This window comes from Emydura macquarii, unplaced genomic scaffold (genome assembly GCF_026122565.2).
Source record: "Emydura macquarii macquarii isolate MOO-44397 ecotype Brisbane River unplaced genomic scaffold, CSIRO-AGI_Emac_v2 contig_3113, whole genome shotgun sequence".
Taxonomy (NCBI): Eukaryota; Metazoa; Chordata; order Testudines; family Chelidae; genus Emydura; species Emydura macquarii.
In genome coordinates, this window is record NW_027133250.1 from 286,852 (window position 1) to 305,790 (window position 18,939).

The window sequence follows — 18,939 nt, forward strand, 5'->3', positions numbered from 1 at the left end:
ACCAAGCTTGGAGACCTCCTGTTCTACAACTGGGAGGACTGGGTGGATCCCCAAGCACTGGGCTGGTGCATGCGGTTCTCCATCCTTTGAACCCCCTGGAGCGTACTCCAGGAGGTGAGGGCAGCCTTGCCTCCTGCTGCTCGGGCCTACCTCAAGTGGGTCCTGAGAGAAGGCGCTCCCCACCCGCCCTCACCCCGGGTCCTCTGGACCTCTTCATCAGGTCCCTGCCCTGTGAGCCCCCACAACCGCCTCCCCCACACACCCCAAGCTGGCTGCGGGATCTGCAGCCAGTGCGCTTCCGAACCATGCCATGGGCGCACCTTCACATGCTCGTGCTCACTCTCCATATCCTCGCCCTTGTGTCCCACCTTGACACCAAGTGGCGGGACCTGATACCATCTGTCGAGAGCAAGAGACCCCGGTGGGCCAGCCTGTATTCCACCTTGGTTCCACGGCCCACTGGGGATATCGGTTGGCGGCTCCTTCATGGAGCCATGAGCATGGGCATGTACCTGGTGCTCTTCACCACCCCCTGCCCCAAAGCCTGTCCCTTTTGCGGCATGAGGGAGACCCTGGTTCACGTCTACCTGGAGTGCGGCAGGCTGCAGCCCCTATTCCGGCTCTTCCAGAATCACCTCTTAAGGTTCTGGCTGCACTTCTCCCTGCACCTTCTGATCTTTGCACACCCCATCTGTGACCCCCCCCCCAAAGTTGTGAGACCTCCTCGTCAGCCTCCTCCTAGCCCTGGCCAAAGTGGCCATCTACAAGACCAGGAGAGGAGGTTGCCTGAGAGGGTGCTCTGTGACTGTGGGGCCTACTTCCGTTCCTCCATTCGTTCACACATCCTGGCAGAGTTCCTCTGGGAAGCGTCCGCTGACTCCCTAGATACCTTCTGGGAGCAGTGGGTGCTGTCCGGGGTTCTCTGCTCGATGTCCCCATCAGGTTCCCTCTGTTTAGCCCTTTTGACTTTCATGACCATCCCTGTTTTTTCATCTGTTGTCCCCCGTAATTAATTGAGTCCAGGCTCAGTGGCTCCTCCCCTCAGGCTGGGGGAGGAGCTTTCATCTGTGGGCGGGCTTGCGCCCCTCACATCCTAGAGCTCAAATAGGACCACTCTCCTGCCCTCTGCCCTTGCTATATCATGCAGCTTATAGCAACGTTTCTTGTAATTAGTCCCTAAGTGCATGACTTCGCACTTAAATTTCATCCTATTTCTATTACTCCAGTTTACAAGGTCATCTAGATCTTGTATGACATCCCGGTCTTTCTCTGTATCAGCAATACCTCCCAACTTTGTATCATCCACAAACTTTATTAGCACACTCCCACTTTTTGTGCCAAGGTCAGTAATAAAAAAAATATTGTCCTTGTTGAACATCATGAGATTTATTTATTTATTTATTTGGCCCAATCCTCCAATTTGTCTAGGTCACTCGGTATCCTATTCCTGTCCTCCAGCTTATCTACCACTGCCCCGAGCTTAGTGTCATCTGTGAACTTGCTGAGTGTGCAATCCACCTCATCATCTTGATAATTAATGAAGATGTTGAACAAAACTGGCCCCAGGGACAACCCCTGGGACACTCTGCTTGATACCAGTTGCCAACTAGACATCAAGTCTCTGATCACTATCTATTGAGCCTGATTATCCCGCCTGCTTTCTATCCACCTTATAGTCCATTCATCCAACCCATACTTCTGTAACTTGCTGGCAAGAATACCGCCTGCATTTTAGTTAGGCTATCTATGCCTAGGCAAGCTGTCTCGTCTTCATGTGCCATACCAAATATTCCCAACCAATTTCCCCCCAAAATTATGTATGTTATTGTGCAAGTAAGGAGAATTTCTACACTGGAGCCTTCAAATCTTTCTAGCATTTTTTGACTTCTATTCAGAAAGTCTTCATTTTCTCTGAACGCAGGGTTGATACTTGGGTCTGTAGTCCTTTAACCCCTCCAATATAGAGACTAGTTTGAACCTCATAAAGATGATATCACTTCTGTCCTCTGGAAGAAATACAAACCTGGCACATCCTGTGCAGGTCACAACAGTTGATCGCTCACTGTCCATATTGTCTTCCTTCTAAGAGCCTCTTGAAATGTATTTACTGTTCACAGAAGCCTGAAAGGCGAAAACTCTGTGGAAACTCCCCCAAGGCAAATTCCTTCTGTTTGCTTCTCCTCTGTTCGCCTCTTTTGAGGGTTTTAATGGTTGCAGCTAATGCTAGTGTTGCTTTTGGTGCTTTAGGCTGCATTCTTGCAGCATATGACCAGGTTGGTAGGCTTGGCTTGGACTTATCAGGTGCCACTTGGCTAGAAAAGCCTCCTCTTTATGGGTAGTGACTATTCACTTCCTAGGTATGTAAGGTGGTGTTGAGGTTGTCATCCTGCTGCTTGATACCTTTTCATCAACGGGACCTCTCTGCTTCCTAGGCTGTCCTTTGGCTCCAGGGCCCTGCTGGCAACTTCTTGTTATATTCACTCTGTGCATTAGAGCACTTTCATAGATGGGCGAAGTGAGAGGCATATGACAAAGGAAAATTACTTACTGGTCATTTTGTTTGTCATAGTTTCCTCTTCTCTTGTGTCCCCTCCTCTCCGGGAGCTTGCCTGTTATTTCTCTTGCTGTCTTGTAGACAGACATTGGAAGTTACTCAGACTAGAGGGAGGCTTTTCTGGCGGACACTCGTGTAATCAAGACTGGGCTTCAGAACTCTGCCTCCTTTCTTCCAGTAGGTGAAACTACAGCACTATCTGGCCATTGATACTGTGTTGTAGAATAGTAGCAGAGGAGACTGCAAATAACAGAATTATCAGTAAGTGGTTTTCATTTTTTCCTCTTTCAATTATCTTTTGTCAAAGAGTTAGCAATTTGTCTTTATCTATTATCTTTAGTCAGTAATTGGAATTTTTGGGGCTACAAAAGGTTAGAGGTAACCTGTTAGGGGAGAAAAACAGTTTTTCTTGCATCCTTTTGCCATCTTTTATGATATCTAAACTTCAGCCTGAAAGGTTTTTTTTCTTAAAAAAAATTCTGCTTGTTTTTGTACATTAGAAATTAGGGTCTATCCTTGCTGGAAGATTCTGGTGACTTGAGAAATAGTGCAAGATGAGATCACACTTGCTAAGAAAACGAAATTTATATTAATGAAAGTCAGACTGTTTAAAAAGCTGTTTTTGTTTATCAGCTATTTAACTTCAGTGGTTCTCATTCTTAATAAGGAAGCCTTTGTTAAAAATGAACCTCCACCTCCTCAATTAAGGTAGGAGAGCCCACAGTAAACATGCCCTGAGATTTCCCAACATTTCCCGAGCAAAACCGAGGAAGGTCAGACTTGCTAATTCTGATTTCTAAGGTAAAGAAAGGGCAGCTAAAAAAACCTTTTAGGCATTCTTTACTTATTACAAAGAAGCAAAACAAATCAAAAATAATTTTCCAGGTCACATTTAAACATTGGTCTTGTCCTTTTCATGGTTTTTTACTCCATGATAGCACAGAGTGAATTGTATCTATTGTATATTTTGTATTATAGTTGATTCTTCTCTGTGGAGGAATTCCTTTCCTTTGGAATGTATCTGGACAAATCTCTGGTCATGCTGGTTTTGGACCAGAATATGAGGTAAGCATTTTTTTAACTGTTTGTGGAAATGTTGGGTTCCTGAACTGTGGGTTTATAATACACTTTATGCTAAAGCTCTCATTTATTTATATTGTACTGTATAACTGTATACGCTTAAATTTCATGGTTGAGCTAGATCATGTTTTTGGAAAGACATCCAAACTTCATTCATCACTTGGAGTCTTAACCTGACACATCTCCAGGCAAGCTATTCAATTGGTTAATGACCCTAAGTATTAAAATGTGCACGTTATCTCTAGCCTCAGTTTATCTAGCTTTATCTTTTCAGCCAGTTCCTGTTGTCCTAGTTATATAAAATTAGCTTTATTGGCAACAATTTATCTAAATTATGTTGTAAGAATTTTACAAGTAGGAACTCTTTTTCTTGTGTATAGATCACTCAGTCATTGACGTTCCTGCTGCTTGCTACACTCTTCAGTGCGGTGACTGGCCTGCCATGGAGTCTGTATAATACGTTTGTCATAGAGGAGAAACATGGCTTCAATCAGCAGGTATTGTGAAAAATACATGTATGGACATAGCTTGCCCAATTAAAGTTAGCTTATGGAAAACATCGGGTGGGCAAACATCTGTAAATATGTCTCATTTGCCAGTGGTATTGCTTTTAGCAGCACATTATTTTTAGCATGTGCAATGTGATAATAATGTTGCTGTGGGAACCTAAATCTCTAAATTTTTTACTATACTACATAATTCACGGATATGTTGGCTTCTCCTTTCCCTTATATCATCTGATTGCCTTCTGTCTCAGACCACAAATTCTTGATACTTAGCTCTTTCTGAAGCTGCCCTCACATAAGTCTTGTGGAGCACAAGACTTATGAAATTCTCTCCACGTTAATGTCCTCTAGCTTAGAACCATCCATTTATTTGGTATGTGTGGCATTTCAACCCTTGCTATAGAGACTCACAACCCAAGTGTTGACAGATAATACAAAGCACTGTATCATGTCAGTAGGTGGGGAGGAGCATGATCAGCTTGGCTTTAAGAAGCCATCACAAGGACTGGTGTATTCATCATCAGATCCAACTTGTGGCTTTGCATCTTCCAAGCTTACAAAATGCCCTTGGATCATTTCGATCGCTAGATCCGACAGCCATGACTTACTTGTCAAACTCAGTGGTGCGGTATATCTTTTGCAAGTAAATCTGTTTTGGGACCTCCCAATTTGCCACAGTCCAGAACAAGAAATGCTGGGTATTCTGCTTCATAGAGGTTCAATCCCAGGGTCCCTGTCATATGCCTTCCTCACCTCATGGACACCAGAGTTCATGTATGCCGAATCATTAATCCCATTAATTCCAAGGGTCCTGAGGAAATTTGGTCAAGATTCAGTCTCAGTGATTATGGTAGCTGCAACTTGGCTCAGGCAAGGCAGTTCTGGTACTCTGATCTGATGAATCTGTCAGTCCAGCTGCCGATCACACTTGTTCTACCCAATATGGTTTCGCAAAAATGGAGGTCATATCTTATACTCAGATCTAGCATCATTACATCTGGCAGTAAAATCTCTAATGGACATCCCTGTCTCTCTTGGAAGTCCTGTTTTCTGTTTTTCTCGTCAGTCTGCTAGCCCAAAAGCATTCAGGGCTATCCATAAGGGTATAGCTAGCAGCAGTATGGGCACATCATCCACCTATTCAGGGTCATAGCATATTTTCATACCCTACAGTTGCTCTGTTTCTCAGGAGACTCATTCATTTGCTTCCCCTAGTCTGGGAACCCTCTCCTTTCTGGGACCTTGGCATATTATTAACTGGCTTGATGTGTCCCCCTTCTGAGCCCCTCAGAGCCTTGCTCTTTATATCACTTTTCTAAGAAGATTGCATAATATAAGCATGGAGAATAGAGGAAATTCAGGCCCTCATGTCTGGTCCACCTTAAATTGTCTATGTGGAGCACCATGTAATTTGTAGGACTCATTCCAAATTCTTTCTTAAAATAGTCTTAACATTTCATTTAAATAAGCTGATTTGCCTTCCAGTTTTCTTTCCCAAGCTCCATTAAAACCAGAGGGAAGTCAAACTGGGCAGGCCTCTTTCATACGACTTGGAAAGAACAAGTGTCTCAGATCCACAGGATTGGTGCTATGCCCAAGCTTTTAAATAGTCTCTTGGAGAAACCCCTTTAGTAATACAGACTCCCAAGGGGTTTTACTTTCTTTCTTCATAGTAGGCCACATAGTCTCACCACCTCAAAGGCAACTGCCAAAGGGGGGCAGGGCAAGAAGGAATATATAAATAGATATATTTGAATTGAATATACTTTGAGATGCTCAAGTTACTATAAGCAAGTCTTAGGGCTGGTCTACATTGAAAACTTGCATCCGCAGAGCTATATCTTTCAGGGGTGTTAAAAATCAACACCCCTGAGAGTTGCAAGTATTTACACACCGTGAGCTCTGCCCAGCAAGTCCAACTGTAATAGACTCCTAATCAGAGGCTTGTACCCTCTTCAGGGCCTAATGCACTCAGCAAATACCTGTGGTGACACCAAGCAGTGTTTTCAAAATAGAGTAGCATTTATTAGTTAACTGGAATTCAGCATTGGCAGTCCTTAGGTTAGCATAGAGAAATAAAATTGGAGAGTCCATTTGGCCAAGCCAGAGCAATCCATCAGCCAAGTTGTAATAGATTCCATTATCGCTTCTGTCTCTGATCCTTTTGTCAGTCCCAGGTGACAGCAGCCAGCCTTTTCCAGAAACCATCTTTATCCCCTGTCAGTCACCTCTCCATCCTTTGTTCCTGAACTGGTTTCTTCTCAGCTTTCCTGCTGAGAGGTGGTGGGAAAAACCTCTCTTGGTTTTCTCTTGGTCATTGATTACGAGGTGTGAATGTTCTGGTCATTGGGATTTTCCATTTTTTCTTGGGGATTATGCACTGATATGGTTGCTTTCAGCAGGTTCTGTCTGATTACTTAAGGACCTATTTATTGTGGTCCAGACATACAGATTTCATGTCTGCTGTGCTGCCCCAAGAGCAGACTTCAACCTTTTCCCCCCTCTGGATAGTAATGGAAAGTACAGAGGGAAGCTGAGGCACATATATGCTTCATAAAAATATTATGAAAAATTCCCATTTTGTCAGCTCAAGACCCTTCAGGAGCTCCCCCAGACTGTTCATAGGATTTGGGATTAGGCAGTAATTACTCAAAGATTGTGTAGATGGGTATCTAATTGTATTAAAACATGATATGACACAGCTAGATTAGATCCACCCATAAAGGTTAGAGCCCATTCCACAAGGGCTCAGGCAGCCTCTCTTTATTTCAGACTTCTACACTTTTTCACGTAGCATCACTGTGGTCTCAAAATCAGATGCCTGTATTGGCAGAGCAGTCTTACAATCTTTGTGTAAATATGACTCCTAGCAACTACCTCCTGACTGTAAGGTCGTTGCTTTCTAATTACCAGAAGAGGAATCAATGTGGACAGTCACTCAAAGAAAGAACAGTTACTTACCTGACAACGGGTCATTTAAGATGTGCTGTCCACGTAGCTTCCATGTCCCGCTCTCCTTCCCTGCTTCTACAGAGTCCTATACCATCGGGATTCTGTATTGGCAAATGAACTGAAGGATGTTTGGGCTCACTCTACCCTTTATGCCTTTGAGTAGGGGTATGCAAGCACATATTGGGTGCAAGTGCAGCCCCATCAGACACTGAGTCAAGAGAATCTTATTTTGTATACATTGGATGCATGTGCACCAGAGTGGAATCCATGTAGAGAACACATCTTGAAGAGCCATGGTTCCTGTAAGGTAAGTAACTGTTCTTTCAGCATTTAATTGTTGCCTCTGCTCTGTTGCTCTATGGCATACATCAGTATTGCTATATTCCTCTCATATATAACCTAGAACAATTTTTGAATATTAGATGAAAGAACAGTTCATTAGCCCACTGTGCCACTTAGATATCTACTATATGACTATCACTAATGTTTTTTCTTTACAGACACTGGGATTTTTTCTTAAGGATGCCATCAAGAAGTTTATCGTGACTCAGTGTATTCTGTTGCCGGTGACCTCTCTTCTACTTTACATTATTAAAATAGGGGGAGACTACTTCTTCATTTATGCCTGGCTTTTCACATTGGTTGTTTCCTTGGTGAGTATGGAGGTACTTTTTTGTCCATTTTGAATGTTAGTTTGTTCTCCGAGTACAGGGCACAGAGGTTTTTTTTAAATAATATATTTCTTAAAACTGGACCAAACTTACACTAGGAACCCTTTCAGTCTTTACAATCATATTACTGCCATTTGTCCAGCAGCAGCAACTTATGTTAATTGTTCCTCTGAAAAAGTTTATTAATGTGACATTTAAATGAAAAATACATTTATTCTAATATTGAAGTGTCTTCTATTATGAAGAAATAACAGTCTGACTATATGAGGGATTATGGACATTTCTGTCAACAGTATCTGACATCCTTTTTCAAGCACCCAGCCACTGATCCTCAGTTACATAGTACTCAGGGTATGTCTACACTTAAAACGCTACAGTGGCAACACTCACTACAGCGATGGGAGGGGTTCTCTCATCACTGTAATTAATTCATCTCCCGGAGAGGCAACCTAGCAAGCAACCTAGGTTCTGTCAGCCTAACAGTGTCTACACGGAGGTTAGATCGGCATACTTGCGCTTCTCAGGGATGTTGATTTTTCACACCTCTGAGATGCAAGTTTTCAATGTAGACCAGCCCTAAGACTTGCTTATAGTAACTTGAGCATCTCAAAGTGTGCTTATACATCTGCTGCCTTATACTGAATTGGTTGCTAAGTTTACCAGGACTCTCATTATTTACTCCAGTTTTAACATATTCATAACATTCTACACACTTCTTTTGGGGTATTGATTCTTTCCATGTTTGATCTTAGTCCAGAGGTGAAATTTTTTTTAAACAATTTAAAGCTTGAGGAAAATGCATTTTGCATTTATAGGAAGTGAGAATTTTTCTCCATTTCAAAACTTATGGCACTTGTGCTCTGTCTTCTTTGTCCAATGGACCTGCTGTGGCTTACCTGAAAGGGGAACTATCGGAGTGCTGCTGTGTAGATTGATAAATTTTAAGACCTCAAGAGAACATTATGATCATCTAGTATGATGTATTCCATAACACAGGCCACAGAAGTTCACCTAGTAATCAGGATCAAAACTTCTGGGTGAGCTGGAGTATCTTCTTGGAAGATACCCAGTTTACAGATTCCAAGTGATAGAGAAACTGCCACATCCCTAGGTAAGATGTTCTTTTGCAGTTAAAGGTTTGCATCTTATTTTCAAATAAAACTTGTCTAGCTTCAACTTCCAGTCATTGGATCTTGTTCTACTAGGTGAAAGATACTTTGTCTCTACATTGAGCTGTTTGAGATTTTTGCTACAATGCTATTTCCAGACCCTGAATCATTCTTGTAGCTTTTTTCTGAACCCTTTCTTATTTGTCATCACCCTTTTTGAAGTGTGCACACCAGAACTGGACTTGGTATTCCAGTGATGATCTCACTGATGTAGACAGAAGTAGGGGAAGGTGTTATTTCCCTGCTTATGTTTCCAATTGTTAGGGTTCGGTTTTGATTAGTGATTAATGAAATGTGAAGTAACTGATTTACTAAACATAGAAAAATCAGCACAGAGAGGCTTCATACATTATCAATCTATGGAAAGTTTCATATCTATTTTTCAATATACAAAGACATCTATACCAACCATACACCATAACATTTCAGATGTTCATGAACTGTGGAGTACAAGTAACAGCAGACTATAGTGACGTTAATTGTTTTATACTAACAATGCTTATCAACAATTCATATATGACATTCCTTAACAGAACACATCTTACTCCTGACAAGAGTGCATATAAAGAACAAAGGTTGTACACAGTTCACCATAAAGTTAGCATAAGTGAAAAAGCATGCTGGAGTTTGGTTCATAGCTATACAGCTTAACATAAATACAAAATGTACAAAACCTTCTAGAAAAATACATTGCCTAACACAAGGATTGCATTTATCGTCTTAGTCAATGCATCACACTGGGCGTTCATGTTGAGTTGATTTTCATCATGACTGTCTTGTTCAGAGGCACTGCTTTCCAAGATACAGTTTGTGATATTATAAGTGTGGCCTGTGTTCTTTGCTCCTAGATGTATGACTTTGCATTTGGCAGCATAAAAACTCATGTTAAGATGAGCCCAGGTTACCAGGTGATTTTTGATCTCTCTTTGGAACTGATGTGTCCTTATCATAGTTTACCTCTCCACCAATTTTAGTCACCTACCTGCAGGCTTTACTAGCAATAATTTGTTTTCTTCCAGATCCAGAGTGGTAAAAAATCAGAGGTATTTAAAATAATCCACTTTAATCATGTTTTGCATTTGTACTTTTTAGTTTCTTTTTCCTTAAAAAAGGTTGGTTGTCATTGGTTGATAACCATTAAAATATGTTTATTTGCAACTAAATGTAGCCTAAATTTGCCCCTAATGGAATATGGTCAAGTAGGTTCCTAAGTCACTTAGTGTAAAATTTTGAAAAGTCCCAAAGATCATAATTGCTTCTGCAGGAGAAACCTCTAAATTTGCAAAATCCCCAATAAAAAATAATTAGGTACAACAGGGACAAACTCCAGAAATGCAAATGGGAACTGGAATGTTCGGATTCTAGATTTTCCAGATAATTCAGATTTTATACTCCATGTTCCAATGATTTTCAATGAGACTTGGTTTCCTAAGTCACTTTGGTGCTTTCCCAAATTTTACCCTTGACTTCAGTAGTTGTCTGGCTGAAATCAACCATGCTCCACTCACTAGACGCACTTCTGCCTGGAGTAGATAGGAGTTATTGGGTCTCCTGAACCTGTGGGGAGAAGAGGCTGTGCAGACACAGCTACAGTGAATAGTGAATGCAAGGCAAGAGGTATGACAAGGGTCAGCAGCAGTGCTGCATGAAAGCAAAGGAACTTTGTGAGGCATACTACAATGCCAGGGAGGTCAACAATAGATTTGCTGAGCTGCAGACCTTTTGCCTTTACAAACTGCATGGAATACTTGGCGGAGACTCCACCACCACCCAGCAGACCACCATGGATACCTTGGAACATCCTGAAATAGAGAGCCCTGCCGTGAACAGAGAGGAGGAGGGAGGAAACATGGGGATGAGTGTCGGGAGCCAGGACCTGTTTGAGACTTCACCACAGTCTAGCGAGTCATGCCAGGAGAGCACAGATGAGCTGATGAAGGGGAATGGAACTTGGGTGAGTGTGTGCGTGCATTTTTCCTTAAAATGTTTAAATTTAAAGATATTAACTTGGTGTTGGGTGCCAAGACATAGGTATTGCTTTTTCATTGTTTTACTCGTACAAGAAGGGGTACAACAAACAGAGATAGAGTTGACATCAGCTTTTCATTCTCCTGTTGGATTGTGGGGTTGGGTGTGCAGAGCACTTTATGTATGTCACAGTTCAGGGCAACTGCACCTGTGTTCTCCCCTCTGTGATCTAACAAGGGCAGTCACTCTATGCCCTTGGTTCCTGCCTGTGTCGTCTTCTTGAGCACAGATGCCTGTCTCTCACTCCCTCTATCCCCCTCCCTCAGGGTTTTTCCATGCTGCACAGTTCATTGCCTGTTATTTCCCAGCAAGACAGACTGCCTAAACAGGCCAACCTCTGTGCTTTGCTGTCTCTTAAGAGGCTACAAACAGCATGATTGCCCACAGCTAATAATTACCACACAGGTCCCTAAGCAAACATATTTATTCTTAAGGTGAAAGTATTAAAGAGAAAACGTACTAAAAGCAGGGTGGATTGATTTAAATCAAGGCAATTTAAATCATGATTTAAATCACCAAGAGAAATCAAGTTTCCCACTGATACTTCTTCACATATTTCTTAAACAGTGGTGCAAATCTGATCACTAAAACATTAATTTACAACTTAATACAGCATTTTACAACATCTAGGAGGGTATACTTCGTGTAATTTTTTAGATAATTTGATTGTTATTAATTTAGGAAATAGTACATAATACTCATTACCTGTGTCAAGCTGCAGATGCAGCAGCAATACATTAGGAATGGTAAGAACTAAATCACACACACAAACACAGTAAACTACATCTTAAATGTTACATAAATGTTTCACATTTGCAATTGCAGCAGTCTCCTGAGTTGCCGGCTGACGACTGTCCTTACTCTCTTTTTTTTTTTTTTTTTTTCTTTTCAAATTTTATTAACTCTAACAGTCATCACAACACTACACATATGCTGTCCTTCTCATACACTGTACCTAGCCACCTTCCACCAGCGTCTGCTCTATCAGGTGGAGTGTAGCCTGTTCGTAAGGACTCAAGCTTGTCAATGAAGTGTTTGTTGTTAACAATGCGAAAAGGAGAATTTGTGTCATAAATGAACCGAGCAATCTTTTCATCCATGGTGTCTTGTTGGTATTTGCTGGTCATTACTACAACCCATCCATGGTGGTGGTTTTACTGGATGATTGAAATCTTTTGCTTGCTACTGGTACTTTGTTGTCTGAAATACGTTTAGTTGCAGCACTGCTGCTAAGTCAAAGTCTCTTGTGCTTAACTGGGATCCTGAAACAAAATTAAAAAATGATTTTGAATAGTCGTTCTTCTCAGTTCTTCTCACTCTATTATTCAGTTAATTGTTTACATTTTTTTCAGCAAGGAGGCAGATCTGATTCCAAATTACCAAAAAAGCTAAGACTGACTGCACTCAGAGTGCACTTAATTTTGGAGTAAGCCCCATAGAACTCACTGGCACTTCTGTTTTTTGAGAAAACAAGTATAGGATGGTGTTCCCTTGGGAAAGCTGAGTTATGCTGAAGTGAAATAGGGAATAGACTTATGGCATCACCATTATGGTCTGTGGCCATGATGTTCCAAAATAAGGGGTATGTATTATGTAATATAAAATAAGAAAACAACAATCAGTGGCAACTGGCAACTCTAGATTTCTCTTACTGCAGCTTTCTGTACTGTATACTTGGGTGATAGATTCTAAACCTAGTTAACTAATTGAACAAGCCATAAGGATTAGCTAAACTAAACTTTTTTCTAGCAACATCCAACATAGCAAAGAGCTTGGGAATTTACTTGTTAAATCACACTTGTACTAAAAGGCATAGAGAGAGTCTTGAAGAATGATGCATTGCAAAGTGAATTATGTAAGTTGCTAACCAGCTGATCCACATTGTTCTTCTGACATATCCACATCTTCATCCACATCATTTTCTCCCAATAAGCAGTTTTCATTATGATGTTTCATTCTTGCAGCTAGGCTCTGCATCTCCTTCTTGCACTGCTTACACTTGACCCGTTTTCCTTTTTTACCCAGGGAAGGAATTTCTTCAAAATATTCCCAGATAGGGTCTCTTACACCCAGAAGCCATGACAGTTTTTCTGTGTGTCTACTGAATAATGTCTTCCCTTTTTCTTTCCAGTCCACTCCACTGTTCCTTTCTACTCTGCCTCCGTCCTTTGTGTGTCTGTCTTTAAGACAGTGTCTTAACTAACTCCTCTCCCTTGCTTGGCCCAGCTCCACCACCACATAAGCACAGAACAACAACAATCCTATCCAGCCTGTGTCTTTCTTTGCACATGTGACTTTAGTCTGCTGAGAAACAGAAACTGAAACAGAAAATGAAAGCCCAGAACTTTCAAGAAGCAGGAGCTGGTAGTTAGGCTGGATAGACTAGAGCCAGTCATTCATTTTTATGAAACTGTAAGTTAGGTTTGGCATGTTTGTGATGAGATTTAATTGTAACTGTTATTGTTTAAATGAGAGAGAAATTTAGTATTTTATTGATTTTTTTTTTAAAAATCCAAAAAATCCGATTTAAATACAAAAAATCCAATTTTAAATTTGTATTTAAAAAATTGTCGATTTTTATCCATCCTGACTAAAAGCAATAAAAGAGCCTGCACACATGCTAATAAGCTTACTAGAGATCATTCCCCCTCCCAATTCCAGCAGGGACAGTGACTGAAGGAGTCTGAAGTGGTTTTCCTGTGGTTAGAAGTTCATAACAGCCTCAGCTCAGAACAGGAATATATACTGGGTGGATCAGCTTGTTTCTTTATACAGTTTAGGCCTCTGATCTTCAGCCATTGGGAACAGGTAGTCATCCAACAATGGTTCTCTCTTTAGGGGGTAGCTTCAAAAGGTTGGGTTTTTGAATAACTGGCTGGGGGCATTTCCATTCACTTCATCCTAGATATTTCCCAGGAATTCCATATCACGCATATTGTTCCAAAAGATCAATGTCTGCCACATTGCTCAGTATAGTCCTTTGATCATCCAGGCCCACAACACATAACCTTTGCTTTTAATACAATGGACTCCAAAGATACTTAAAGTTCATTCAGTGAGATTTTTCAAGGGTAGTGCAGGAAAGTGCTATATCTGTCACAGCGTACGTAGGGATGTGCCTTTTTATCCATTTGAGAGAGATTTATGAAATTTCCATGGAGATACTGTACAGTTCTCTCCCAAAAGTTTTCAGGGGTGGCTGCCTTATTCTTCCATAGTAGGACACTTTTCAACACCACTCCATCATGATTTTGGCTGTCACTATTCCAGTATCAGCTAAAACCACCACTATCTGTGAGAAGTAGTGCCAGTATTGAATGCCATATACTTGTACTGATGCAATACAATTTTGGTCTTTATGCCTTCATACAACAGAAAATCCTTCCTCCCCCTTGGTGGTCCATACTCCCCATGTCTGTGGCTGGAGACCTGTGCTGTGCAGGGGTGCTCCAAGGCTGCACTGTCGATAAGCATTTCTTTTTATGTGTTTGTTGGAATGAGGGGAAGGAGTTTGCAGATGTATCTTTCCCAAATCAAGTAAAATATCTATTTGTTTTTATCAGCAGTTTCTGGTGTGGTAGCCTTGTTCCTCTACACCCATAAATGCCTGACCCTGGTGAGGAGAAAGAAGACGACTAGGGAGGACGTGCTCAATGGGATCCTGAAAGCCAGTGTTGCATCAAACAATAAACTAACTGCTTGGAGGGCCAATATAACCAAAGCACGGAGAAGGAAAGAGCGGACAGGAAAGAGGCCCAGGAGTCTTAGCAGGACAAGGAGGAGACGTGCCAAGAGATAATGGGTCTTCTCAGGCAGCAAACCCAAATTCTGTTAAACCCGGATTGACCTCCAGGTCCAAAAATTCCAGACTCCTCCATCCTTTGCAGTCTTTGGAGAATTCTGTAGTTGCTGTTCCCTGCAACCCCAATATAACACATGGCATCACAGGCCTCATCCTTATCTCTACCACTGCATGCCAGAGGATAGCAAGAAAAACCACAGCTTCACATACACTGAGGACCATAGCTAATGTATATGTAGCCACAATGGACTACATTTGTGCACTGAAATGGACAGCAATATTTGGTGCCTTATTAATTTTATAATTAATTTGTTAACATTTTGTATTCGATTGTCTGCAATGATTTTGTACTTTGTTTTTCTGCATGGTTGAACTTACACAGCACTCATCTTCAGATCTGTGAAATGACGCTCTGAGCACATTTCAGAAGACCAGAAGAGCTCTGTGTAAGATCGAAAACTTGTCCCTCTCACCCACAGAAGTTAGTCCAATAAAAGATATTATCTCACCCACCTTGTCTCTCGAACTTTCCTATTACTGTTTCCGCCTCTTTTTCCACAGAACGTAAATTTATCAAGCATGGTAGAAATAATTTCTCTTAAGAAATCTTCTTCCTTTGGAGCAGATTCTAAAGAACAGAATGATCTCTGTGAATGGTGCACTCTGCTGCAGATGAAGATATCAGTTTGTGGCTTTTCCCCATTTTTTAGCACACTCACTTCCCCTCTGCCCCCACCCCACATTTTCCAGTTGAAAAAAGTAAAGTGAATGTTGTTATCCGTCTGTTTACCCCCTTTCTCCATCCCACTTTCTCAAACTTCAACTTTTTTCTAACTTTTTCCATTGTCAGAAAAGTATATAAGGAAGTGAAAGTGGGTTTGTCTTGGTTTAACTTTCCCATCCTTTTTCAGGGAGGGTAAAGAAGGAACAGATGAAAAAAGGAGGGCGGGATGTGGACAAATGAAAATCAACAACTGAAAAGTTTCAGTTTCTGAAAAGTAACTGAAGAAAAATATGGAAATTTGAAATGAATTGAAATTAAAAATAGAATAGAGTTAAATGAAAACTTTCATTTCAAAATTTCCTGCAAAAAATCAATTATTGTTCAACAAAATGTTCAGTGAACCCTGTTATTCTGATCTGTTCTACCCACATCCTAGCTCCTTTCCCAGCAGCGTAAGTTATGTAGGGTCATGCTAGATACCTGCTTTGTATGATTGTTTCCTCTCAACTTCTACCCTCCATGCCCTTTTCTTCCTCATTTCTCCAGCCTCCTCTTTTTGCCCTAAAAAGAAAAAAAAAAAGTTTTTTCCAGGTTGTTGGAGCTCTGGGGCACTAAGTACACTTGGTCCTCTAAAGTCTTAGACTTGGAAGAGTACTGGTTTTATTGCTGGAAGCAGAAAAGTGCTCACAAGATCTGCAAGGCTCCTTCTTCTGTCAGTTGAAATGTTGGCAGTGGGGAGCACCATGAGACCTGACAATCTTCCCATGCTTCCAGAGGAAAGGGGCTATGCTGAAGAATGAGTGTGGTGTGGAAGGGTCAATGGAGGAATTATGGAACATTCAGTCTGCTTTTTAAAAAAAATTGAAAGGACACTTGCATCTAAACTTTGACTAGGTCAGTGGTTCCAATCAAAGGAAGTTTTACTTCAAGGATTGCAAACATTTTTTTCTTTGTTTGCTGTAATGGGAACAAGTCTGATTTTCAGTGCCTCATTTTGATTTCTACATGGGTCTTCTTTCAATTCCTCTTTTAAGGGAGTGGCTCCTTAACTCCACCTTCTGCTGAAGGCTTCTTACCTCCAAACTTGTATTCTGAAATCTAGACATAGAAATATTATTCTCAAGTTTTAAGATTTAGTTTTGGCCTAGTTCACCAAGAATTTTTCTATGCCTTGTTTTAACTCCTGTGTTTCTTTGCAGGTTCTTGTCACAATATATGCAGACTACATTGCCCCGCTGTTTGATAAATTCATTCCACTTCCTGAGGGAGAGCTCAAACAAGCAATTGAATTGATGGCAAAGAACATTGACTTTCCTTTGACTAAGGTTTATGTTGTAGAAGGTGAGACTTTTAAGTAAACACATAGTTGGAGTTCATAAATCTCTAACCTTTTAGTTTCCTTTTAGTTTTGTTGATTGGGGGATTATTTAAGTTTGCCAGCTTCTGTGCTTTAAGTCAACGCATATGCCCTTTGCCATTAAATTCTAGTTATTTCCATGAAGGCACATATATAGAGCCTTTTGTGCCGTAGGGCCAGTAAAGTTATAATAAAATTGCCAGAATGAAAGTTGCCTATGCAAACTTAATTCAGCCTCCCTTGCGTGTATGTATTTTCTGCATTTCATAGGAAGTTTGTTGTAGAGCAAAGAATAGAACCAGGTCTCCTGGGTCCCAGTTCAGTGCCTTAAACAAAAGAAAATACTTTCTCTTCTTGCAATCCTGTGCTTCATTAAATGTTCCTTTTCTACAGTTGCTGCAGCAGGTATCCTATGGATGAAATTCTGTTGTCGTGATTAAAGGCAACGCCATAATACATATGCAACAAGGAAGTCAAAGTAAGGTTGCACAGCAACTTGAATTCAGGGATTTCCTAACTTTCGAGCATTTGACATTGCAACCTTAACATTCATTTAATAATATATGAAAATCTGTAATTTCCTAGGTTTGAAAAAAACCCATGAAAGTTCATCATGTGGAAACATATCATCCCCACAGGTCATCAATAGAGTCTGAACCCAAGACTTTTATTCCACCATACAGATTTCTACTACTTGACCTAAGGGAGTAACAGTTAGTAGTAATAGTAGTAGGTTGTTACCTTCTGTGTGGACCTGCACTAAAAGGCAGTGTAAAACCCTTTTGCCAGTGCCTTTTCACAACTATTTATTAGAAGAATATTGTAAGTTAGGATTCCTGGGTTTAATTCCTGTCTCTGGAGGAGGTGTCAGGTCGAGTGGTTAGACAGTACAGCCAAGCACATAGATTTGGCACATTTATTCAGAAGGGCAATGTGGCTAGTGTATGAGACTTGGGTTCTACTCATGACAGTTCCAGATGCCACCTTGTGTTGCATCTGTAAAATGGGGTGAATTATATTAGCCTGTCTTCTAAGGTGTGAGGCCATGCTTCAGAATAAGGGCTGTGAAATACACATAATTTTTAATATCAGTCAGTGGAAGCCTTTAGACTAGAACTCATATTGTCTCTTGGCTTCCAGCACAACACACCTTCTCTTAGGTCAAAAGGATATTTTGCAGCTCCTGTTTTGCCTGTGTCCCACTCAGAGCCATGTAAGAACATAAGAACGCCCATACTGGGTCAGACCAATGGTTCATCTTGCTGAGTATCCTGTCATCTGATAGTGGCAATGCCAGGTGCTTCAGAAGGAATGAATAGAACAAGTAATCTTCAAGTGATCCAGCTCATTGGCCATTCCCAATCTCTGGCAAACAGCAATCCCTGCCTGTCCTATAGTCTTGGCCTTCACACATCCTCTGGCAAGGAGTTCCACAGGTTGACTGTTCATTGTGTGAAGAAATACTCTTTTTGTTTGTTTTAAACCTGCTGCCTGTTAATTTCATTTTTTGTGTTATGAGACGAAGTAAATAACACTTCCTCATTTACTTTCTCCATAGCAGTCATGATTCTATAGAACTCTATCTTATCTCCATTTAGTCATCTCTTTTGAAGCTGAAAATTCCCAGTCTTATTAATCTCTCCTCATATGGAAGCTATTCCACACCCCTAATCATTTTTGTTCCCCTTTTCTGTACCTTTTTCAATTCCAATATATCTTTTTTGAGATGGGGCGACCAGATCTGCATGCAGTATTCAAGATGTGGGCATACCATGTATTTATAAAGAGGCAATATGATATTTTCTGTCTTATTATCTATCCCTTTCCTAATGATTTCCAACATTCTGTTAGCTTTTTTTGACTGCCGCTGCACATTGAGTGAACGTTTTCAGAGAACTATCCACAGTGACTCCAAGTTCTCTTTCTTGAGTGGTAACAGCTAATTTAGACCCTATCATTTTATATGTATAAGTGAGATTAAGTTTTCCAATGTGCATTACATTGCATTTATCAACATTGAATTTCATCTGCCATTTTGTTGCCCTGTCATCCAATTTTGTGAGATCCCTTTGTAACTCTTAGCAGTCTGCTTTGGA

The 18,939-nt window shown here is 40.9% G+C and overlaps 1 protein-coding gene across 1 annotated transcript in view; it reads left to right on the forward strand.

Moving 5' to 3' along the window:
* Positions 1–18,939, forward strand: part of ZMPSTE24 (zinc metallopeptidase STE24) — an 80,081-nt gene that overhangs the window by 19,211 nt on the left and 41,931 nt on the right. Inside the window, exons 3-6 of the mRNA XM_067530767.1 lie at positions 3,533–3,619; positions 4,015–4,131; positions 7,593–7,745; positions 16,686–16,827. Of these exons, the coding sequence (XP_067386868.1) occupies positions 3,533–3,619; positions 4,015–4,131; positions 7,593–7,745; positions 16,686–16,827 (499 nt within the window). The remainder of the gene's footprint in view (positions 1–3,532; positions 3,620–4,014; positions 4,132–7,592; positions 7,746–16,685; positions 16,828–18,939) is intronic.